The sequence below is a fragment of the Stigmatopora nigra genome, chromosome 23 (genome assembly GCF_051989575.1).
Source record: "Stigmatopora nigra isolate UIUO_SnigA chromosome 23, RoL_Snig_1.1, whole genome shotgun sequence".
Lineage (NCBI taxonomy): Eukaryota > Metazoa > Chordata > Actinopteri > Syngnathiformes > Syngnathidae > Stigmatopora > Stigmatopora nigra.
The window spans coordinates 7351003-7376803 of record NC_135530.1 but is presented as its reverse complement, the minus strand read 5'-3'; the positions used below and the strand labels follow the sequence as shown (position 1 = coordinate 7376803).

Genomic DNA, 25801 nt, shown 5'->3' with positions numbered 1-25801 from the left:
TATATATATATATATATATATATATATATATATATATATATATATATATATATATATATATATATATATATATATATATATATATATATATATATATATATATATATATATATATATATATATATATATATATATATATATATATATATATATATATATATATATATATATATATATATATATATATATATATATATATATATATATATATATATATATATATATATATATATATATATATATATATATATATATATATATATATATATATATATATATATATATATATATATATATATATATATATATATATATATATATATATATATATATATATATATATATATATATATATATATATATATATATATATATATATATATATATATATATATATATATATATATATATATATATATACATATACATATACATATACATATATATATATATATATATATATATATATATATATATATATATATATATATATATATATATATATATATATATATATATATATATATATATATATATATATATATATATATATATATATATATATATATATATATATATATATATATATATGTATATAGATATATAGATATAGAGATAGAGATATGAATGTGTATATGTGTATGTGTATGTATGTGTGTGTGTGTATGTGTGTGTGTATGTGTGTGTATGTATGTGCGTGTGTGTATGTGTATGTATGTGTGTGTGTATGTATGTATGTATGTATGTATGTATATATATATATATATATATATATATATATATATATATATATATATATATATATATATATATATATATATATATATATATATATATATATATATATATATATATATATATATATATATACATACATACACACACACATACATACACATACACACACGCACATACATACACACACATACACATACACATACACACACACACATACATACACATACATACACACACACATACATACACATACACACATAAACACATTCATATTCAAAGTCGGACATTTGATTGGTCATTGCCGCTGAGTCACTTTGTTTCAAGAGGCCTTTGTAATGACAACATGATACTTGCCTTGCCAATGTGACAGGGTGAAGTAGTTGATGTTATACATGAGTGCAGGTGTTAAGTTAAAAAGGGACTCATGCCGCTTAGCATGCGTTAAACACACGGCGATGACGTAATGGGCACGCGCAAGTCACGCAGTGATTAACCAATGGTCATAGACCTTGGTATAGTATAATAACGGGCTATCCAGACATTTCTCTAAGTTGGTTTGAAATACAACAAAGGACCTGTCTGATTATTTCACCCGTCTTTTAAAGGTATGTTGCTTTGTTTTGAATAACAATTGAGTGTGAGATGTGCAAGAGGCAATAGTAGCATGTGAGAAAGAACGTAATGCTTAGTGATGCTTGTTTACTTTTTTATGTGTGCGCGTAAATGTGCGAGTCTCGGGTATTGTTTACAGCAAGCTACCTTCGGCCGCTGGTTATTTACTTTTTCATGTGTGCGAGTAAATGTGCGAGTCTCGGGTATTGTTTAAAGCGAGCTACCTTCGGCCGCTGGTTGTTTACTTTTTTTATGTGTGTGCGTGAATGTGCGAGTCTCGGGTGCATTGTTTACAGCAGGCTACTTTCGGCCGCCGTTATAAGGATAGCATAATAAGTATGCAGTATATGACGGCCGGAACAAAAGGTAACAAGTTACAATACTCATAAGTTATAATCGTTTATGCAGCAAGTACATTGCTTTGGATTATAACGGGTTGTTAATATGTTACTATGTATATATTTGAGTGTTATTGTATATTATGTTTTGTGTGAATTGCTTTGATATAACTAAAGTTGGTTTGAAATACAACAAAGGACCTGTCTGATTATTTCACCCGTCTTTTAAAGGCGAAATACTGCCACCCGTGGAAAATCACGGGTACAACACCAACATAGGAAAAAGATCACTCTGAATTCATGGTGGAACATAATTGGGGTAAGTGTTTTGTCTGTACCCATAAATGTTGTTTTGAAACCAAATAAGCTTAGCTAACCCTTAACTTTGGTTCGCGGGCCACATCAATGTCAACTCCATAATGGGGACACTCATGTGGGCCGGACCATTTTAGATCTAATTTTTAGATTTTGTTCTTTTAAATTGGATTCAGAGAAATGGATCAAAAGCCCTGAATAGTGCGTTTTTTTATGATCCAAAGCAATGTTTATTTGAGCTTTTTTTTCTTTTAATCATGTTTTTCATTTGAAATGGAAACAATATGATTTTTGTTAATGATGCTCAATATTAAAGTGGAAAACGGAAAATATCTTAGGGGAAAATCAGGAAATGTAATGTACATCATTTATAGTCATTCAAATTTGATCCTAAAACAGAAAGTCGTTTTTTCTCGGCCCGCACAAAATGAGGCGGCGGGCCAGATTTGGCCCCCGCGCCAGCACTTTGACAACAGTGGTGTAGAGATTCACTCGCCTGACTTTTGTGCGGGCAGGCGCGGTTTCGATTCCAGCCGATGGAATCCTATCTTAAATTGACCACCCCTTCTGGGATGCAAGAATTATAAGTAAGGTTTCATTTTACGTTTGATATCATTCTAATTTGATATCACACAATATGTTAACTTCTGCGCAACTTAATGGGTCACGTCGCGACGTTTTCTGAAGAAGGTATGTTTCTGCCAGCTGGGATAGGGTCCACTGTCCAGCACTCGGACAGTGCGACCCTCGTGAGAATAAAGCGGTTCAGAAAATGGGATGATATTTAAGTTTATGTAGTTCTGTAACAATAATTTTGGGGATAATGGCCGTAGCTCCATCCACTCTTGCTCGTTTTGTGTTTTTGCTGCTTTTCTGTCATATTGATTTCATTCGGTGATTCTTAATCAAGTGTCAAAGACGTCAAAGCAGCCTGCGAACCAATGTTCTTAATTATCTCAATCATTTTGATTGGCTTTATACTTTGTGCTTTGTTGTTCTGCGGCCTTTGCGACTGTACTGTCTAACTTATAATTGTGCCTTTCCTGTATCTGCATTCTCACCCTCTTGCGACTGTCACGATGACATTTCCCGAATACGGGATGAACAAAGTGTAAGGAGTGGCTGGATTGCCCCTCCTGGCATGATGTCACGATTATTATCAGCTGTGGCTAATTACGTGATTAGGTTAATTTTGCTATTTAAGCATTATGGTTTTCTGTGAACGCTGTCGGAACGTTCTGTTCTCATTCCCTGTGTTTCCTCGTAGTCATGCTGTTCACATTGACGCCACGCCACGCTGCATGTTTCTTTTCGTTTGTAATAAGTGATCAAGCTAAGTTGTTTATGTTATGTTACCCCGTTTATTAAATCAAGCTACAAGAGCAACATATCTGCCTTTCCCTTATCCATTTGCTTCGGCGACTCTGCACCTGGGTTCACTATCCCCCCCGATCGCGTCACACTACGCGATCGTAACACAAAGTTATCCAATCCAATCCAAAACATTTCCAAATTGAAAACGACCATCAATCTAATTAGAAAAACCACTCACGCACAATAGTAATGACTAGTGTTGGGCGATATGAGAAGGAATTTTCTGATCAGTCGATAATGATAATTATCACATCTCTTGTCTTTAAAATGCAAAGTCTGAAATTTGCCCCTGAGGGAAAGTTGACAAAGCCAGATGCCTTTGAAAGCATTCTTCAATGTTAAAACAAAGATGCATGGTGGCTTGAGTTGCTTAATTCATAAAGCACACTTACTTCAACATGTCACCATATTAATCCCAAAAATATACCGTAATTTTCATAATTCAGTTTGTAAGGGAGTAAGTTATTTTTGTAAGGATAAAATGTAGTACTTGTGAGGATCCTGACTATTGTCTTCGTACCATAGGAACGAAACTGTGGGGCTAGACCCACTGGGTGGGCTGGTACAAGTCTAAACAAGCAAAAATAAAGCTCAAATTCCACGAGACAAGGATTCCAAAGTAAGTCAAATCTTAATCAATGGAATTAGAAAGAAACATTTCCTAAATAAGAAAAAAGAACATCTATAAATTCCATTCTAATGATCAACAGATTCGAAAGGGTGCTGTCAATTTTGTGCTAAAAAGAAATCGATACTGCAGCATTCTTTTATTGTGAAAGTTTGGTGTGTTGGTGTATTGCCAATTTTGTATCAGGAATAAAAACAGAAAACCGAGCTAGACAGAAGTCGAACCTGGAATCTCCTGCTTCGTAGTCAGACGCGTTATCCATTGCTCCACTAGCCCTGTCAATTGGAGAAAGGGCCCATGGTAATCCAAATGTTTTGGGTTAATATTATCAAAGTGATGTATTCCCAATTGTGTATCAGGAATAAAAACAGATAACCAAGCTAGCCAGGAGTCAAACCTGGAATCTCCTGATTCATAGTCAGACGCGTTATCCATTGCGCCACTAGCCCTGTCAATTGGAGAGAGGGCCCATGGTAATCCAATTGTCGTGGGTTAATATTTTCAAAGTGATGTGATCCCAATTGTGTATCAGGAATAAAAACAGATAACCGAGTTAGCCAGGAGTCAAACCTGGAATCTCCTGGTTCGTAGTGAGACACGTTGTCCATTGCGCCACTTGCCCTGTCTATTGAAGAAAGGGCCCATGGTAATCCAAATGTTGTGGGTTAATATTATTAAAGTGATGTATTGCCAATTGTGTATCAGGAATAAAAACAGAAATATGAGCCAGCCAGGAGTCGAACCTGGAATCTCCTGAGTCGTAGTCAGACGTGTTGTCCATTGCGCCACGAGCCCTGTCTATTGTGCAACAGGCCCATTGTAATCCAAACTTTGCGGGTGAAAATGATCAAAATGATGTATTCCCAATTGTGTATCAGGAATAAAAACAGAAAACCGAGCTAGCCAGGAGTCGGAACTGGAATCTCCTGATTCTTAGTCAGACGCGTTATCCATTGCGACCCTAGCCCTGTCAATTGGAGATAGGGCCCATGGTAATCCAAATGTTGTGGGTTAATATTATCAAAGTGATGTATTCCCAATTGTGTATCAGGAATAAAAACAGATAACCAAGCAAGCCAGGAGTCGAACATGAAGAAATTGATGACATTAATAATGCTCAATGAGGTGATGTGCTTGCTCGCAGTACTTTCTCACAATGTCAACATGAATTACGTCAATTCTCAAAGGCTCTCGCTAACATTTACTGAACTCTATTTTGTTCAGTGCTAACCCTCCTTGACATATAAATTTAATTAATCCGAGGCAAGGTAGGTTATACAGTGGCTCATTGGCTCATGAGAAATCTAACCAAGGATAGCAACTCACACAGGTAGGCCAGGTTTTCAACCAGTTTGATTAATAAAGTCCCATCCTATTTGGTCATAAACAAATCTAGCTGTGAGGAACAATAAAATGACATAAAATGTTATAATAATAATAATATATAAAATATTTATAGAGGGATTAAATTGAATAACAAGAAGGCCTTCGCAATATGACAAAAAATGTTATTATGATTAGAAAAGAAATGGATGATTATCGAGGTAAAAAGCCATTATAATTCACTACTTTTCACACAAACGTCTCTTAACTTTCTCCTTCTGAGTGAACCTTTGGCCACAATTAGAGCAGGGAAAAGCTTTTTCGCCAGTTTGTTCTTCTTGTGTGAATATTGAAGGTTATCCTATGTCTGAATGTTTGACCACAAGCTAAGCAGGAAAAATGTTTTTTTTTCACCAGTTTGGATTGTTGTGTGTAATTTTTAGCAATGCTTTGAAGAATTTTTTTTACCACAAACTGAGCAATAAAACAGTTTTACACCAGTGTGGGATCTTGTCTGAATATTTAGGTTTCCCTTCTTTGTGAATGCTGTACCAAAACCTGAGCAGGAAAAAGGTTTTTCTCTTTTGTGGGTCCTTGCGTGTCTATTTTTTGAACATGCGGCCACAAACTGAGCATGTAAATAGTTCTTCCCAGTGCCGGTACGTTTAAGTCTCGTATGAGCAAATCTTCGACCATATTCTGTGCAGCAAAAGGATTTCTCTCCACTGTGGTTACTCATGATTTTCCCAATTATTTTTAGTACCTATTGTTTTCCCAAACAAGGAGCATTTGCAGGATTTTTTTACACTGGGAACTTTGTTTGTGACCATCATCATGATCAATGCAAGGAGAGAGAAAGACGTGGCGTCCTCATTATCTGATGGGGGAGTGAGGAAATTGCCCCTCCCGTTCGGAGGCTGCTCCTCCTCTCATTCAGACAGTTTGACTTTTCAAGGGCTCACCAGTTGACCTGCTGATATTTCCCACCTCTTTAACGGATGCCAGCCCTTACTCCCTTTTGATTGGAAGTTGCTGCTCTTCTCTCTCTCGCTGTTGAGGGGGATCTGGCTCCTCCTCTTTTAAATGGGGAGACTCTGACTCCTGCTGCTCAGGACCAATATATTTCAGGAAACCTGCAAGACACAAATATTGCTTGATGGTGGATGTTGAGAATTTGTGCGTACGCACTCTTCATCAGATTCAAGAGACATTACATCATCTTGACTTCTTGAGGACGCACCGTAAGGACATCGGGAGGATCTTCTGCGACAGGTTTTTGGCTCACGGAAGGTTGCTATGGACAGATGTTGAAAACCGCTTGTGGCAAATCCCCAAAGGCGTTCTGGCTTTTTTTTCCCATTTTGATTACATTCGGTAGGCCCTGATTACATGGACGTTAAACTCTGAAGTTGAGGGGGTGGATTACACAATTGAGACGTCAGAATTTTTAAAACACTTTATCAATCTCATCCTATGAGCCGAAACACAAGGGGCAAGGACTTCAAGACGCCTCGGCAAATCTCGTCTTGAATGAGGACAAACAAAGCGTTCTTCATTGGTGGCAAGAAACGAAATGATGGCGACTATGTAAAGGAAGAATACATACAATTTCAGGCAAGGCTTGTACTAAACCTAGCCAATGTATCATAAATGATGATTTGCTAATAATATTTGTGCAGAGCTTTCGTAAAACCTCCTTGAGGCTTATTTTATGAAATCATTCCTTTGAAAACAAAGAAACAAAGATAATTACACTCAGAAGGATCTGTAGGTCTGCCCATTATACCCGAATTCCCCTTACTTATTGGTCAGGCCTGAAAGAGGAAGGACAATACAAAAATCTCATCTCATTTTCTGAACTGCTTTATCCTCTTTAGAGTCGCGGGAGTGCTGGAGCCTATCAGTACTGCTCTCTCCCTACTAATGGACACAATACACTGCTGATATTACTTGGACTACTTAGTTATTTATTACTTATTTCTTGATTTTTTAAAAAATGATTTATTACTTATTTGTTGATTTAAAAAATATGTATTATTTATTTGTCTTTGTTGTTGGATTTGTGCACTTTGTAGTGAAGTTTTAAATCTCTTTGTACTTGTAAAACGACAATGAAAAGCATTTAATTGAGCTCAATTAAGCATAAAATATTAGTAGGTAATTAATAAACTAGACTGACATGGTATCAGGGGATTTGCTGTTGAGTGGGTTAAGTTTTTAGCATTTTTTTTACTTTTGTAGAAATAGTAATTAGTCATTTACTAGTTACATTACATTTTGCATCGGAATCAGTATTGAAAAAAAACACTTATTGAGGAAAAAATCGGATTCAAACGGAAGTCAAGAAGTCAGTTCAGTTATTCCTATTCATTTCGAATAATTTTGTCATCATATGCAGTACAATGGCTTTATTCTAGTATCACAATGTTAATCTTGTGATATTACTTCAACGTGCGACTATTCTCAAAATATTACATATATGATATACTGTTTTTACAATAGTAATATGTACTACATTTGACTTCTATTGTGACTTAAATGACTTAATAACCTGATTTCATTTTTGTCATCCTTTTTTTCTCCCCTTTCTTTGGTTCCATTTTCATTGTTGATGATGTTTGTCTTTTTCACAGATTGACTCCATTCACATGGTGCGCATGAAACTTCTCTCCCCAAACGTTTGCTTAACTTGCTGACGTTGGTAGACATCCTTCATTCACAAATGGATCGGACATTGAGGAGTGACAAACCCAATTAAGGGCTTGAGATTTGAAGAGCCATGTCATTGGACGTTTATCATAAAAGGGCCTACGTTGACACTAGGTGGTCACTCCGGAACCGACTACTCCCTCAACCAGCCTGAACCCGAAGACGGATGGACCTCAAAGAGGGCTGAAACCCCTGAAAAGTGCTCCACTTAGCCTGACATTAGCTTGTCCGAGACCCTGTCTCAATTCAAATAGGTGGCAATCTTTTCCCATTTCTTCTGCAGTCAGAAGTATTACCAGCAGACTTTTTTTTTTTTTAGGGGGTTGCCTGACACACAAGACAGCACATTTTGGAAGAATTTTGAATGTTGGGAACTTGGAAAATCTTGGAAGAATTGCCTCACTGTCAAATGTCCTGGTTCTGAAAATTATTTTAGTATTTCTGTTGATGTTTCCTTTTTTTCTTAGTTATTGCAAAGGTAGTGTTTTGGGGCTCGGTTTAGCAATAAGCAATTAATGACAAATCATGTAAGAATCGCATTATCTCATTATTACCAATTGGATTCTACAAGTGCACCAATGTTCCTATCATATTTTTTTCAAGGATTAAACTTCCAAAAATGTCACATTTTTTATGGCTTCACCAAAACTTCGTTGTTTCCTAACCTTAGTAATGTCTTCACTTCCTGTATTAACTATAATAAATGTCAGCAATCATCTATCGTCTGTGTTGATGATAGGTCAGGAGATTTAATAAACAGCTAATTATTGTGGAAATAAAACTAATGACCGTTTTTTGTTACCGCTCAAAATCCGGATCGGTCCACCTGTGTGGAGTTTGCATGTTCTCCCTGAGCTTGCGTGGATTTTCTCTGGATACTCCGTTTTCCTCCCACATTCCAATGACATGCATGGTAGGCTGACTGAAACACATTTTCTTTCTTGAAGGGATTCACAATGTGTTTCTTTGAAAAATATTTGTTTTTGATTTAATTAAACCCAAAACACAGTCCAAATACAAAATACCGTTATTTCTATCAAATATGCTGTTTCATAACAAATAAATTCACTTCAATCAAAAAAGTCATTTTCAATTAAAAAAAATGTGCTCAAGTGCATTTTTGTCTCAATAATATGTTTGCATTTAAACCCTTTTTGATTGAATTTTTTATTTATTTTTATTGTTGTGGCTTTTTTTATTGAAAATAAATATTTTGATTGAGGCAACATTTAAAAAAATTGAAATATGAAGGGGTGGACCGCTGGAAGGGGTTTTAGTGCAGGGGTGTCAAACTCCCTTTGGTCTGCGGGCCGAATACAGCTTAATTTGAGATCAAGCGGGCCAGACCGGTAAACTCATTGCAAAATTACATTGAACTAACAATAAGCCCACTTTTTCCTTTGTATTAGTCACTAATACTAATAATTAGTGCAAAGAATGAGTAAATTATCAAAATGTTTATTAACTGAATTTACCTTTTACATTATGAACAATACATTATGAACAAGAGAATAACATAACATAAATAAAGTATGTGTTGCTTTCATGTTGTCTGCACGTACTAAACCACTGCGTCCCCTAGCGGATAATACAAGACTACAAATTTCAAAGAAAATTCATATTTTTTTATACAATGCAGCTTCCTTCTCCGGGCCGTACCAAACCACCAGGCGGGCCGGATCCGGCCCGCGGGTCGTATGTTTAGTGCATCGGCCTCACAGTTATGAGGGTCTTGTGTGTGTTTCCTCACTTATCCCCGGAACATGCATGGTAGGCTGGTTGAACACTAAATTGCCTCTAGCTATGGCTGGTCGTTTGTCTAACTGTGCCCTGCGATTGGCTACCGCTTCAGTTCAATTAGCTGGTTGGGATAGGCTGCAGCACCGCTTGTTCTGATTCGCCCACATTTATGTCAGTCAAATCAACCATTTGATTGGTCAACAGCACTGAGGGTCTTCTTTTTTTGTTCATGGAAAATTAAACGGCTTCCTTGCTAGAGTAGAAATTAATTTCAGATTGTAAAAGAAAGAAGTGCGATCTAATGGCGGAACAGACCAATGGTAAGTGTTTTGTGAGTCTTGATAAATATCGTTTAAAAACTAAAAACGCTTTGCTAACTGTTAGCAAACCGTTAGCGCGTTAGCATAACCATAGTCACTTGACTGAAATGTAAAACCCGTTCTGGAATCAAAAAATAACTTTTTTTTCACTCTACATTAGTCTAAATGAAAGGTTATACCTGTATTTTAACTTTTATACGCTATTGTTTGAGTCGTATACCGACCGAGACATTCTAGTTTGTGTGCCAAATCCACTTTTGCTTGACTTCAGACCTACCGGTTTAACTTTGTTCAGTGGCAACATTTTAATTAATTAATTAATTTACAACGCTCCGCCCAGTGCTAGATGATGTTCTTATGAGCAGCCCCTCACGTCCACTGTATGCTCATATTTAGAAAATTTGTCTCGTATCTCATGATAAATATCTGCCCGAAATTATACTCGTATCTCGAATTGCTCGTATGTCGGGGCACTCGAATGTTGAGGTAGCACTGTATTTGTATATTGCAAAAATCTTGGTCTTCCAGGGAGCCACCAGGACCTGACAAGACAGATGGCTTCATCTTCAGGGGTGCACCATCCAGTGATGCTTACAGAAAAGTACAGGACTTCAATTTCCAAAAACAAGAAACAGAGGAAGTATGGCGGGCCACCAGCTGGTGAGTGTAATTGGCTTATGTGCTTTTGATTCATACAGTACCTCAGAAATACCTTGTGATGATTTTCTTAAGATTTTCCCTTCAAACTGTTAGACTATAAATATTTTACCTGACTCCAATTCCTTAAACAGCTATACTAAAAAGAATGAGGAAAATATGTCATATTCTTCAAAAGTAACACATTTGTACTCCCTAATAAAACCATGAATATGGAGGTGAAAATCAGACGGTCGGTAAGTTACTCATGACTAAATTCTTAACTTGCAGAATGGGAAGGTCCGGCTCCTGGGATTGAGTGTGAGGTATTTGTGGGATGCATTCCCAGAGACATGTTTGAAGATGAGCTGGTCCCCCTCTTCAACACAGCTGGAACCATCTACGAGCTGAGGCTGATGATGGAGTTGAATGGAGACAACCGTGGCTATGCCTTTGTCCTGTACACCAAAAAGTAAGCTGAAATTTGAAATCAAGCTGCAGCTTTGTTTTCTGTGGAGGAGCAACTTTTGGCGCTCATTCATAATGCCGACTGTGGAATAGGGAGGAGGCACTCCGAGCTGTTCGGATGCTTCACCATCGCAAAGTTGCTCCAGGGAAGTTTCTTGCCGTGTACCCTTCTCGGAATAATTGCCACCTCTTACTTGAGAACATTCCCACCCACAAAAGTAAGGAGGAGATCATGGAGGAGGTCACAAAGGTACACACAAGAGTTTATTTGAATAAACACAGACAGCACTGTTCGCTCATTCTAGCTTTCCTTTTAGGTAACAGATGGCCTGCAGGATGTCATCGTGCCTCCAAGCGGCACTGACAAAAACCAAGGTTTTGCCTTACTTCTGTATCCGACACACAAGGAGGCTGGATTTGCTCGCAGGGATTTGATTGGTAATGGGCTTATCACTAGTTGCGATTAGAATACTTTGAATAGTTTAAAATGCTAATTCAACTTTGTTCTAAAAATACATTTGGAGCTACAACTAAGTTTTCGTCTAGCCCAATATCGTTTTTAATTTGAAGTAGATGTCCTACTTTAGTGACGCTAATTCTTGAATCTGGTTTTGTGACAACTTCTTGAATTGAATGCTTTGATTGTCATTATACAAGTATAGTGAGATTTAAAGCTTCCGCCACATAGTGCACAAATAACAACAGACGGACAAATGAATCATCAATAAATATGTAGTCCAAGTGAGGTCAGCAGAGCGGATCGGGCTTGTTCAGTCTGAAGTCCAGTAATGATAAATTGTAATGATAAATAAATAATCACGAAATAGTAATACAAAAATAAGTGGTCAACATAATATGTATGAGTAGAAGTAATAAGTCTGGATTAAGTTTCAGGTGCAGACCTTGAGTTGAGTATGGTGACAGCTCTTGGGAAGGAAACTGTCCTTGAGTCTGTTAGTCTTGTCAGTTCCAGCTCTGTAGCGCCTCCCCGAGAGCAGCAGGGTGGAGTGGTGGAAGCCGGGATGCGTATAGTACTATTGTCTTTTCTAATGCTCTCTGCCCGTCTAAGGCAGTGTTTGCCAACCATGGTGTGCCGTGAGCGATGCTCAGGTGTGCCGCGGTAAATTACGAGAAACCACTTTGATTTCAAAATACTATGTCGTGATCGTGGTTACTTAGTATTTATTTTATTTTGACCTCACAACTCTGCTGTAATTGCAGTGCTAAGAATGAAGATGTATTACTTGTGAAGTTTCTGACTGTTGTCTTCGCACCACAGGAATGAGGCTGTTGGGCAAGAACCAATGGGTGAACTGGCCCAAGCCCAATTACAGAAAAGAGGCTCAGATTCCAAAAGCCAGTGTTGGCCAAGTAAGTCAAATCTTGTTGGAATAGAGAGATCTATTCAGAAAGAATGAAGAATGTGTGTAAATTCCATGATTATCAGAGTCCATAGGGTGTGGTCAACATGAGAAACGTTGTGCTAAAAAGAAGCGGATGCAGCAAAATTCTTTTATCGTGAAAGTCGAGTGGGCTTTTCAGGCACTTTACAACCCTTCGCCAAGCTTAACAGCGAAAACACTGCAGCGGGAGGAGATGGAGCCCATCGGAGCAGGTGCGGTGAGGGGCAACTATGGCACTACCATTGGCGGGCACATCAGAGAAGGTGTGGATTCCACCAATCCACCTTCTCCGCAGTGGAGTTTTCGTCCTATTTCAGGCCGAGGTGAACAATCAGACAAACTATCTCTTCAGTACTTTTGGTTTGAGTGTAGTTCTATTTCTGTACAGTATACAGCAACCATCCTGTGACCCCGCTCTTTCCTGGCATGAAGATCTCCTACACCGGCCTGCCGCAACTCCAGCGTGATCAGATCACTTCTGCTGTCAGCCTGCTGGAGTTGTACTGTGGTCTGCACAACTTACCACCCCCACAATACAACCTTTACTCTTTGCTGGATCCGCGCGGGAACCTGTGGCTGGTTTACCAGGTAACCACTTTGATTAAATTCATCCGTTCATCTTGCGAGACCGTTATCTTTACAGGGCATCTGAGCACTATGGACTCACATAGTATTTCCCAACCAGTGTTGTTGGGTTTATTCTGTTTTACTATTATAATAGTTATATTAATTCATTTCTTTATTAAATCATTCTCTTTCTTTTCTCTGTATTAATTCATTACTTTGTTAAATCATTCTCTTTCTGTTTTTCAAAAGTCTTGAGGTCACACCAAGTCATCTTTAACCTAGACAGCCTGTTCCAGGATGGTTATACAAACAATCCACCCAATCTGGGTCCTTGAGATTTGGTGGGCCCTTGGTGACGAGGACAGGGCTATTCGGACAATAACAAGAATATTGTTATCGTTATGTAACCGTACACTTCGGGTTTTTCTGTATGTAACGATTATATGATTATGATTATATTATATGATTCTTAGGTCAAGGAGGTTGTATAATTACTCTAATCTAAATGTTGTTAGGTCTAGTCCCTGTTTTTGTTATTAGTAAAATACTTTGATTGTTATTGTAGTCCCAGATGTTGTTTTTACTCATACGTGATGGAATGATCAACAACTCTGTAACTTGTGACCATAAGAATGGGACGAAAACGTCTATTCGAGGAGACGTTCGGAAGTTGTAAGGTGACACTTGCTGTAATGCTCCCCTCCGGAGGCTATCTGTTGTATCCATTTCTATTTAATTAAATGTCAATAATTGAATAAGATGTCTTCCTGCAGTTATTGATAATTACGGACGAAGGTAATTATTAATGAACCTGACATTTTGGTCCTTCTGAGCCATGGAGGTCAATATACCGGAGCGAGAACCCAGGCGCTGCTGTTTGACATCTGGTAAGTGACCGTGCGCACGGCGTCTTCAAAACCCTTGGTGGGCCGGAGTTTTTCGACGGGGGCGCCTGGATTCTCGGCGGTTGAAGACTTTTCCTGCTGGAGGGAGACATCTGATGGATCTCGGGTAAGTCCACATTAATGTCTGCATGTTGTGAAGGTGTTTACAAATGCGTTAAAGGGACATTGTATGTGAGGCCCATTGTTGGGCTGGTTTCGCGTCCTGGGTGACGGCGATAAAACCCTGTGTTTATACTAGTCAATGGCAGGTACGGTGGGGCACTTTGCTGGAAAGTGTCCTGTGTCTCAGGGGTAGGCACGAATGTATTGTACTAGAGGTACAATATTGGGGCCGGGGAGTGTCCTGTGTCTAAAGGGTAGGCACGAATATACGTTGTATGGTGTTTGTGTGGTTTCTGCAGTAAAATTAGGAAAGGCCTAGGAGATACAGTCGATACAGTCGAATAGATAATAATAATATTAATAATAATAATAAATAATAGAGTTAACTGTGTGAGGCACACGAACTCACTACAAAAAATAAAAGTAAAATATGGGAAACACGTGTTGTAAGGCGGGTTTGGATGACGATCCAAAAAATACGTCTAACTTGTAAGGATTGGAAAAAAATTGGAAAGACAAAGCGCTTTAAAAATATTACACAGCTATATTTATGGATAAATAAATATGGGTTTGCTGGCCAGCTTAAAATGCATAGAATACAGGATAATATATGCACTAATGCATAGAGGTAATATACATATATAAATAATATGTGAGTGGATAAAAGTGTAACAGCTTGTTCCACAGACACTAATGGCGAAATAAGGCCGGGGAGAAGTTAAAAAATACTATTTTGGGAAAATAGTGGGGGCTCCCTCGGATAACGGGGATGTATTTAAGACCGTGGCGGCGGGAAAGTACTGTTTGGTAAGGAAAAAATAGCGGGGCCTCCTCGGCTGACGGGGAAAATATTTACCGAGATAGGTGACGGGCGCGGAGGAAGTTTAACAAAAATAAAGGGAGCTAGAAAATTAATGGGGACACTGGTATTTAATTTGGTTAATCCGGGTATGACGTTTTGTGATTACAATAAATTGGGTTTTTTTGTGATGCTTGGGCTTGTATAACAACAATTAGAATGGTTATTTCCAAGTGCTGGTGGTGCTTTGTTAATATAACCTATATGTACTGTCAATTTACAGCAATGTGATGGCTTATTGCAGCTTGGTTTTTGATCCCGTCCGCTAACGGGAAGATGGTGTTTAAAAAAAAGACAAAAGAATATATACAAAATGATCATTTAAATTTTAGCAGGGAATGTCACCTGTGTTTTTATTATGCTCTAGACTTGCCAAAAAATGTGTCAACTGCGGGGGAAGCGTTTCTGGTGCAGCGGCTGCTGATTAGATGGGAGTGAAACATGTGGGCCGCGGGGCAGACGATTTAACTGTGTTGGGCTTTCGGGAGCGTTCGGACCGTGTAAACGACTAAAATTTTGTGATCCCTTCCGTGAAGACATTATAATAATAATAATTGGCCTTGGGGGTGCTGAAGCAAACTTGAGGGCAGAAAATGGGTTTTTGCCATATTGTTGTGCTTGCAGCATACATATTCTGGATATATGGGGTCTTGGAAAAATATTGTGATGTAGTTGAATATCGGAAGAGGGGTAAATTTGACGTTTTAATGGTTGTCTTCTCTAAAAAGCGTTGTATTTGGGCACAGGGAAAAAGCTGGTTTGTAAACATAAGATAACAATGCTGTTTTCGCAGCAAGAGTGGAGGTCATAGTTAACGGCTAATTGCGTTTTCTGTTTGGACTTTTCAGAATAAGAACAATACATGGGCTGCAAGAAATGCAAGGTTATGCGAATGCTTTCGCATTGATATTTTGGGTTTTAAAATGAAATGTATTAAAAGGATAGAAAATCTGTTCAGTAAAAGGTTGATTTGGTAAAAAGCTTTGGATTTGGGAAATAGACCAAAATAGTCATTTTTGAGCAATTGTGGATTTCAAAGGGCTCTTAGTTAAAGGGAACTAGCTTTTGGAGGATAAAATAATATTAATACTATTTCAGAATTTTTTGATTGTTCAAAATACTTTAATCCAGGAGGTTGGCTGTTTAAAAGAAAAAAAGGCCAGGATGAAAAAAATTTACAATATTATGGTATATTGGTGACGATAAGGTTTTTAAAACATTAAAGTTTGTAATTAGGAATTGTCTAACAAAAGGTTGATTTCTCTCATTTAATTGTTGTAGATTTTTGTTTTGGTAACAGGCTATGGGAAATGACTCTTGTCTTAAGTAAACATCATATGAGGTGATTTACAAAGTATAGTAGGTATTGAATTATTTGGCTGTTAACGACATCAGATGGGAAATTTACAATGCAATAGTGGCATGATAAAATTCATGGCATTCATCCAAATAATTAGGTGAATTGTAAATAAAATAATTGGTTTAGGATGAGCATATTTTCCCTAAGAATGGAGTAACATGGAATGTTTTTCAAAGTGCACTTGAAAGAACATTGTCTGTTGTCCTGGCAGGAGGAAATATGCTTTGTCACAGGTCATATTGATGACTTTAAGGATATTACGGATTGGATAAGCATTGGTCAATTGATACAACCAAATAACGTTGCTTTTACGGCTTTAAGGGCATGCAAATTGGTTAGAACTTTAGCAACGATGGGGTTAATACGCCTGAATGTTACAGTGATAACGAGTGACAATAACAAGCTTAGATAAGGGAGGGAAAGGAGAAATTCTCCAAATTCCAGAATCTGGCTTAGAAACAGGTTATGTTAGTCGTTTTGGGTTTTTGACAGGATGTGGTAGTACATAAATTCTGGGAAATTTTGGGAAATTGGGGACCCCATATCTAAAACAAGTTTGAGACAAATGTGTAAATAGGCTCTATTTGGCGCTGGATGCACGAATTCTAGTGGGGCCTTTCATGTTTTGAAACAAGTGACGCTTTAGGTAGATGGGTTGTCTATGAACAAAATGGGATGGGGGAAATTCGCTTACAAATTCGGCGTGTTATCTTGGTTCATAGAATTTGGAGTCAAGGCGACGTAATAAAGGCCATAGGCGTCATGTTGTATAAATTAGGCGTGGATGAATTTGTTTTACAAATGGGGGAGATTATCTTATCACCTGAAACAAGTAGAAACAAAATTGGATGGCCGCATTAAAAGGTGATTGGCATGCTATTAGAGGGAATTGGGATTTTCCAAAAACATGATAGGGGGCCATTAGGTCATGGCGGCTGTAAAAAATAAAAACTTTAGATGTGAAACTATTCCCACCTCAATTCGGGGAACAAACAGGTAAACTGATAGCATTAAAAAGGATATAACTTTGTGTGAAACTTGAAGGTAATTTTTTACAAACGGTTAAAATGCTAGAGTGGGGGTGTGTATATTAAAGGATCTACTAATGAATGCGGGGTGGATCCAGACCTTCCGGAATGTGGGGTATTCATGGCGTCCTCGAGAATTTGTGGATTTTCTCCGGGTACTCCAGTTTACTCCCACAAAATGAAATTATGGATGCTAGACTGGTTGAACACACTAAATTCTTCTGTTTATGAGTGTGAGCGTGAATGATAGTTTGTCTTTTTGTGTTTTTTGATTGGCAGACCACCGAGACATAATCTATCAATAAAAGATCAATAAAGGAAATAATTTGGGCTTGAGTCAAGGGAAGACCTATGTCTCGACAAGGGGGAGGTGGCCTTGCTACAACGGCACTACAAGGCTTAGGGTTTAAATCTATATGCATACCCACATATCCATTTCAAAAAATACATATAGATTTTATTTTATTTTTATTAGATCATATAGATATCATTCCACGATATGGAATTCCAGAAGCTATTTATAGTGATAATGACTCCCATTTTGTTAATATAATAGTTGTCTACCATCCACAATTGGCGGACCTTATATGAAGTCCTGTTTGGTAGACCTTACAAATTGTTATTATTCACCACACAATGACAATTGGATGATGAGGCGAATCTATCAGAGAAAAAAAAAAAAAAAAAAAAAACGCACACACCAAATTTAGACTATCAGAGGGAGATTTTGCTTGTCAACAGGAAACGGACGAAGCGACGGTGATTCTTGAAGACTGGATGCTGATAAGCAGCATAAAAGAAGAAACATCGGAGCAACGCAAAGTGGGAGGGTCCTTGTTACTGAAAGGGGACACGGATGCACCTTTCCCACAGTAAGAAGGTTGTCTAAATTGAAACGTTTCAAGAGGAAAACTCCCTAAACAAAGACAAAAAGTCATGTTGAAAACAATTATTGCTTTTGGGGCAATGAGATTAATGATGATTGTGATTCTATTCCTTTCCACAGTAGGGTTGTTTTCTCCAGTTGGAGAAAAAGGCGGAGGCGTTTCAATTGAGGATACACCTTCTTACGGGAGGGTAAACCGAGAAACATACACATTTACATTTAATTAACATTACCTACTAAATCAAATTTCCACATTGAAAATATATATTTGGACTCGGCGACGTCCCGGTTGCCATACAAAAAGAGATGGTGGGAAATATGTGTGGTACATTAACAGCAAAAAATTAAAGATTGGGAAAAGCCTTGTTGCAGAAATTGGTCAAGATTGGAAAGCTTGGACTGACATATTAACCTGTGAAATTTATTTCTGAAACAGGGATTTCCCAAACGGGGGATAATTGGGCGCTGTTAATGGAGTGTAAAGAAGGCAAGCACTTGGTGGAGCTACTTTGGTAAAAGGGTGGTCTCAATTGAAACATTGAGGGGACGGGTAAGATAAACTTTCTGACTTAATAAAATACGGGAAACACCAATATTAATTGAAAAGATTATTGCTCAGCAAGCAATACCATAAAACTATAGGGAACTCTTTTATATTGGGTTTGACGTCTCCATATGGTTTCAATTGAGACTAAACCATCTTACAAAGGATTAGGATAACCTACCAGACAAGAGAAAATACGATGGGGTCTAACAACTCCCTCAATCACCATTCTTTTGGGGAAAAGTGTTTTTACAAATGAAAAAACGTGTCCTACTTGGCAAGAAAGAAAAAATATTGAAACAGTGTTTATCTTGTTACGCAGTAAATAGGAAGTCAATTTTTCCACTGTTTAATCATTTTACCTGCTTAAACCTTACAGGGCATGGTCTGAAGCTGGGGGCGATAAATGAGACGTGGTGTACCGGCGTTCTAAAACAAACTACACCCCTGATACCACGTTCTGGCCTATGGTGGCGGGGTGGTAGATAAATTATACGACTCCTGCCGACACGCGGCAGGACTAGGTACTTTGGTCTCACTGCTCTTACCGATGTCTGTTTTTCCATCCACAGTGGAGGGGATACAATTGGCGGCTCAGAATTCGGAGGTGAAGGGTCGACCCTCCCGACATCGTCGAGAGGCATGGAGGGAAGGAGATCCAACATACATTGATGCGATTGGCATCCCCCGGGGCGTACCAGATGAGTATAAGCTGGCTAATCAGATCGCAGCAGGTTGGGAGTCTATCTTCCTTCTAATCACCCCAAACAAAAATGTGGATAGAATAAATTACTTACATTACAATGTTCAAAACTTGGAAATTATACTGAACAGGGATTTGTGGCCATGAAGGAACAACTGGCAGCTACCAGTCTGATGGCGTTCCAGAATCGCATAGCGGTGGATATGATCCTTGAAACAGGGGGCGTGTGTGCAATGTTTGGAAAACAATGTTGCACCTTCATACCGAACAACGCGTCACCCAGTGGATCTCTCACCAGGGCCATTACTGGCCTGCAAACACTGAACCGCAATATGCAAGAGCACTCTGGAGTAGATACGTCCGCATTGTCAGATTGGTGGGATAAGACCTTTGGAAAATCTAAAGATTTGGACTATAGGCACAATTACCGCTATCCTAACATTGTGTGGGTGATGTAGTATCCCCTGTTTGCGCTCCTTGCTAAGCCGACTTATAACTACTGCAATGGCCCCTACAAATTCTAAAGTACATGAGTTGTATCTTATGGGACGGTTTGGGGAAAGCAGTGAGGTCCAGGAGTACGGTAAATCCGAGGACCAATTGGACGAATAATTATGTTTTTTCTCTTTCAGACCAGCCATGGGAGTAAGGAGTAGGCGGGAAAAATCACAGTCACCCGACATTACCATTTAGTGATTACTAAGAAATGACTAATAACATACATATTATAAAAACGGGGGAATGTTGGGTTTATTCTGTTTTACTATTATAATAGTTATATTAATTCATTTCTTTATTAAATCATTCTCTTTCTTTTCTCTGTATTAATTCATTACTTTGTTAAATCATTCTCTTTCTGTTTTTCAAAAGTCTTGAGGTCACACCAAGTCATCTTTAACCTAGACAGCCTGTTCCAGGATGGTTATACAAACAATCCACCCAATCTGGGTCCTTGAGATTTGGTGGGCCCTTGGTGACGAGGACAGGGCTATTCGGACAATAACAAGAATATTGTTATCGTTATGTAACCGTACACTTCGGGTTTTTCTGTATGTAACGATTATATGATTATGATTATATTATATGATTCTTAGGTCAAGGAGGTTGTATAATTACTCTAATCTAAATGTTGTTAGGTCTAGTCCCTGTTTTTGTTATTAGTAAAATACTTTGATTGTTATTGTAGTCCCAGATGTTGTTTTTACTCATACGTGATGGAATGATCAACAACTCTGTAACTTGTGACCATAAGAATGGGACGAAAACGTCTATTCGAGGAGACGTTCGGAAGTTGTAAGGTGACACTTGCTGTAATGCTCCCCTCCGGAGGCTATCTGTTGTATCCATTTCTATTTAATTAAATGTCAATAATTGAATAAGATGTCTTCCTGCAGTTATTGATAATTACGGACGAAGGTAATTATTAATGAACCTGACAAGTGTGCAGCGGGAAATTACAAGAAGTCACACATCGTAATAATCCAAGAGTTGGAAATGTCAATATTATGATATCAAAATCGAACTATTGCAAGGTTAAAATTGAAATATGAAATCAGAGATTGTACGATAACAAGAATCAAATCGTAATATCATGAGATTAAAGTTATTTTGTTGCTTATTTTTATGTAAAGTAAACCGAAAGCTTTTTGATTTTCCGGGCTTCAACTTTTGTCGACGTTAAGTCTGTGAGCACAAAACGGCTCTTTTCGTGATTGTGAAATTACCTTGAGTCAATAACCTTTTTGAATATTAAACAAAAAGGATGTGATAGGTTCACCAATAAGTGCCTTGAATTAATGTCACATTTATAATAATGATGAACCTAACATTCCTAATAAGCAAAGCGTTCATGTATGTAATGTTTAATATCCAAAATAAGCAAAGTGTTCACATATGTAATGTTTAATATACAAAATAAGCAAAGCATTCTTCATTACAAGCAAATATATATAATGATTATATTTCAAGCAAATTTATAATAATGATAAACCTAACAGAATGTTTCAATATGTGTCATAGCTTTCAATACGTGTCACAACCTTCATCTGTGTCACAGCCTTCATCCATCATCCTTCATGCCACTCTCTCTCTCTGTCTGTTTGCTCACGGTGTTCTCCTTCTGCAGTAGCGTCAAAATCTCACTCATCTGTCTTGGTGTGCTTACTTGTGTTCGACCTTGTTCAATGCTCACCGTGTACCTGACAGTAATTGTTAGGTTTATCCTTATTATATATTTGCTTGTAATATAATCATTATATATATATATATGCTTGCAATGAAGAACGCTTTGGCATATTTTGTATATTAAACATTACATGTATGAACGCTTTGCTTATTAGGAACGCCCTGCTTATTAGGAATTTTAGGTTCATCATTATTATAAATGTAAACTTTGCCTTATTTTGTATATTAAACATTACATATATGAACGCTTTGCATTTTAATACATCTCTTGCAAAAGAAGTGCTCGCTCCAAAGTTAGCCAAAATACCTTTGGAGGTCACATCTCCTTCACACCTGGACTTCTCGAGACTATGGTTCAACAACAAGTTCTTGGGAACTGTGGATTTTGTTTTGGTAAGCGTGCCTTCTCATGGTTGTCCGCATCAACTTTCTCTCGGGAAGATTCGACACACCTACAATAGTTTGGACTCTTAATAATGTTTAGACTTCTGTTATGCATGTTGTTTAAAATCGTATGAATATATTAGCAAAGGAGACACCGGGGTCTTCAGAATCACCTGACCGGTGACGTCGAGTCTCTGTGAGCATATTACTTTTTGCCAGTGGCGGGCCGTCAGGGCCTTTAAGGCCTTCTCTACTGGCCTAAGAAATATTTGAATCATATTATATTTTGTCCATCAATACTAATGAAATAATTCCAAATTGTCTGTTAGCTTCCTTTCATTGCTTTTAGCTCTGGTTGCGCTGCTTCCAGATGTGTGTTTTTATTTTGAAGCATTTAACCAATCACATTTCAGCCTTTATTTGTTGCCAGGGTCAGAAATCTGCCTCAAGGCCTTCACGGTCCGTTTTGCAGGCCCTAGTGCATTAAACAAGCATCAATAAGACTCTTGCTTTAACCAATCAGAATCCATTTGGTGACACCAGGCCTTCTCGCAGGCGTAGGGATACGTCATTGCCTTCTGTCAGTCATCGGGAAACGTCATCGCTTTCCCCTAACTATAATTGTTTAGTAATAGGGTAGGCGGGTCAAAGCCATAGTGAGCAAACTCTGCCCACAATCGCCGACGGAGGAAAACAAATGGATTTGGTTGCAGATTTGCTGGCAAAGCCATTTTTCAGACAGACTATTCAAGACACCAGCAAAAAGGTCGGACACCTCCAAAGCAAGCAAACCTGTCGCAACGGCAAACGAACATTTTCAGCACTAAGTCGAACAGGATAGGCTTGACTTTCAGCATTAGCTTCGTTGGCAATAGAATAGGAGGAAAGAAAGGAGGATAGATGTCAGGTTTAGAACCATATACATTCAATAACTTCGGATCAGAGGTAGCACACGCAGAGTCGGCTTGATGAGATTTTCAAAGACTTCAGCTGAGGGAGGGGTCGGGAGCAGTCGGCGCTTGGAGATGAGTCCATCTCCTTGCCTGACCAGTTCGAATCCCTGCCTCCCTCCAACAGTTGAGCTGGTTTTATTAACAAAGGGTCATGTGACCTAGGTACAAACTTAAGGCGGGAAGAAGTAGACAAAGAAATGGGAATGTCGTGATAGATGACACCCCCTTAACTAAAAGGTGTCATGATGGAAGTTTCCACTGGGTCATGCAAAATTCTATTCTAGTGACTACACTATGTAAACCAAAAGACATAATAATAAGCATAAAATACATTCATACTTCACAATAGATATTGTGTACAGTTAAAAAAAGATTTTTGGTGAGTAAAATATGGCTATATTCCTAAATATTATTTCATTTGTATGAGGTTATTATTGATGATTTTTGTGTCGGAGCTGTAGCTGCAGTAGAAGTTTTATAGCCATAAAATCGTTTTTGAGAATTGGATTGGTTCGTTGAAGGCGCTATGAGAAAATGCACGGACCGCTACTGCAGTTTTATCGTAATATTTGGGGAAAAAGTCAAAAAATTAAAAATAAGGTTAAAACAACTTCGGATTAATTATTACATCAGTTGAACTGAAAGCTGTTCGGGGTCATCAACTTTGATGATGGTAAATCAAATAGTCATTTTCGTGTTTTTAAAATAATTGAAATATTGGGTTTTTGCAAACTATTGAAAAAGTACAGCATAATGAAAGTATGTTTATCTATGTGTTTGGGTCCTTCCACGTGCGTCATTTCACCATGTGTATTCATGTTTCGCATTTTTGCAATTTGCAAATGTCGGTCCAATGTAGGATATTTCAGCGAATACGAACCCATAAACTTCTGCGAGTGTTTGGGTTTCTTATTAAAAGTTTCATCCAAATTGCCATGCTTTTTGCGCTTATTGATCAGACTTGTGCTGTTTAGTAATCCTACTTCCTTTAGAAAAACCCTGGGAATGATAATATTTGTTTCAAAACAAAAGTTTAATCAGCCTTAATAATACTTCCCTTGTGAAAAAAAAACAACATTAAAGGGATAGAGGCTTTCTATGCAATCGATTCCAAATCGATCGCTACGCTGATGTCGCACAAGACATATCATTCATCAGAACTTGTAACTCGGATGATTCACAGTATTGGGGGATTTCCGGAGTTTAGGGAGGTTCTCCGTAGTCCCTTAGTTCACCATTTTACAAAGATACAAATGAATAATTTATTCAGTGTTTTTAATGTATTGGTTACTGTAATTGACCTTTATGTGTCTCTGTTTGTTTGTGTTTGCGAGTAGGTGGTGATGCCGCTAACATCCAACAGAATTTTGCCTGCCTTCTTACGTGGATGGCTGGATGATGCCAAAAATATGGCTGCGTTCAACACATTGTGGAGTCTTGGTAAGCATGCATACGCCTATCAGTGCAGTCAATCCAATTAGTGTTTGTGCTTCCCCACCCCAGACCCAGCCTTCGCGCGTGATTGGCCCCACATCACGTCTCTTGGGAGACTGTTCGAGTCCTGAGATGATCTGGCCCAGCCTCGGCCTCCCTGTTCTTACTGGCTATGTTTTATTTAGTAGCCCTTTTTGTGGCCTGAAGGAAAGTGAAGTTGTGTATAAGTCACTGTTCTATGGTTAATGTTTCATATCATAGTATTTTATTGAATAAAAGTCAAATTTGACAAAATCATCTTTGCATGTATAATCCCTCATCTTAACTTCCGTTTTATCCAAAGTCAGGCCGAAGGAGTAGCAGCTTTCGCACGGAAGCCCAGATTGAGGTCCATGGTCTCAGATTTAGAGGGGTTGATTCCCATCCCAAACCGCTTCTCACTCGGTTGCGAATCGTTTCAGTGAGAGTTGGAGATCACGGCCTGATGGAGCCAACAGAACCACTTCATCTCAAAAAGCAGGGGTGCAATACCGAGGCCACCCAACCGGACCCCCTCATCGCCACGCGTGCGCCTAGATCAGGGGTGGCCAACCCGCGGCTCGCGAGCCGCATGCGGCTCTTTGCCCGGTTTCATGTGGCTCTTACGTCCATATCAAAGTTTGTATTTGTGTTATATTTTTATTTGCGTGTGCGCTTCGCTTGAGTTCAATACGGTATTTTCGTCCAATGCGCATGTGCTTGGGATGAAAATGCCTCAAAGTTTCCCAGTAGGAGCAAGGTCATTTGAGTAAACGTTTTTATAGAGTGGGAGAGCTTCCGTGAACCAGAAGCAACAACGAACAGCGTCGCGCACACAAAAAGTCTCCCAAAGATCGAGCGTCGGCTGAAAAAGCCACACCCCCTGCGAGGCAAACCAAGGCGAGAGTGCTCACCCGGGAGCAGCCAATAGGAGAGCGAGGTGTACACCCACGTGGTGGGCGCGCTATAAAAGCCATTCATAATAAATGACAGCTCACAAGGAGCGAATGTTGCGCAAAAATAGGCTCTGATTTCATGACAGAAGTCCCACTAAGTAACATGCATAGTAAAAGAAAAACACTATTGTAAATTATTTTATTTTTGTTTGTGGACTTGGTTGAACTGAGAGTTTGTCTGTGTGAGACAGTGCACACAATGTTCATTGTTGATAATGACTGGCCTGTGCTGTTAGTACTGTAGGAGTCAATTTATTTCATTACTATGCTGGTGTGTGACATTTACAATAAATCTGGCTGAGCAAAGGTATGTG

At 38.3% G+C, this 25801-nt stretch overlaps 1 protein-coding gene, 1 long non-coding RNA gene and 1 other non-coding gene across 4 annotated transcripts in view; 2 read left to right on the top strand and 1 right to left on the bottom strand.

Annotated features, from left to right (window-relative positions):
* Positions 1 to 1328: 1328 nt before the first annotated feature.
* Positions 1329 to 25801, top strand: part of LOC144181124 (uncharacterized) — an 87462-nt gene continuing 62989 nt past the window's right edge. The window contains exons 1-2 of the long non-coding RNA XR_013324616.1: positions 1329 to 1343; positions 1920 to 2007. This is a non-coding gene — a long non-coding RNA (uncharacterized LOC144181124). The remainder of the gene's footprint in view (positions 1344 to 1919; positions 2008 to 25801) is intronic.
* Positions 4382 to 4454, bottom strand: trnah-aug (transfer RNA histidin (anticodon AUG)). Its single transcript has one exon. It is a non-coding gene; the product is annotated as a tRNA-His (tRNA).
* On the top strand, positions 9787 to 24735 carry LOC144181109 (putative RNA-binding protein 46). Of its 2 annotated transcripts, none has more exons than XM_077709411.1 (10): positions 9787 to 10097; positions 10626 to 10757; positions 11025 to 11205; positions 11295 to 11451; positions 11519 to 11639; positions 12481 to 12572; positions 12744 to 12927; positions 12993 to 13192; positions 24417 to 24519; positions 24589 to 24735. In XM_077709411.1, the coding sequence occupies exons 1-10, from the start codon at positions 10079 to 10081 to the stop codon at positions 24642 to 24644; spliced, it is 1245 nt and encodes a 414-aa protein (XP_077565537.1). In that variant the 5' UTR covers positions 9787 to 10078; the 3' UTR covers positions 24645 to 24735. The 2 variants fall into 2 exon arrangements, with proteins under 2 accessions (XP_077565537.1, XP_077565536.1); XM_077709410.1 differs by having other exon boundaries at positions 24583 to 24730.

Coding starts and splice junctions, on each gene's coding strand:
- LOC144181109 (XM_077709410.1), top strand. Junction 11,452..11,518: donor TCATGGAGGAGGTCACAAAG/GTACACACAAGA, acceptor CTTTCCTTTTAG/GTAACAGATGGCCTGCAGGA. Junction 13,193..24,416: donor ACCTGTGGCTGGTTTACCAG/GTAACCACTTTG, acceptor GTTTGCGAGTAG/GTGGTGATGCCGCTAACATC.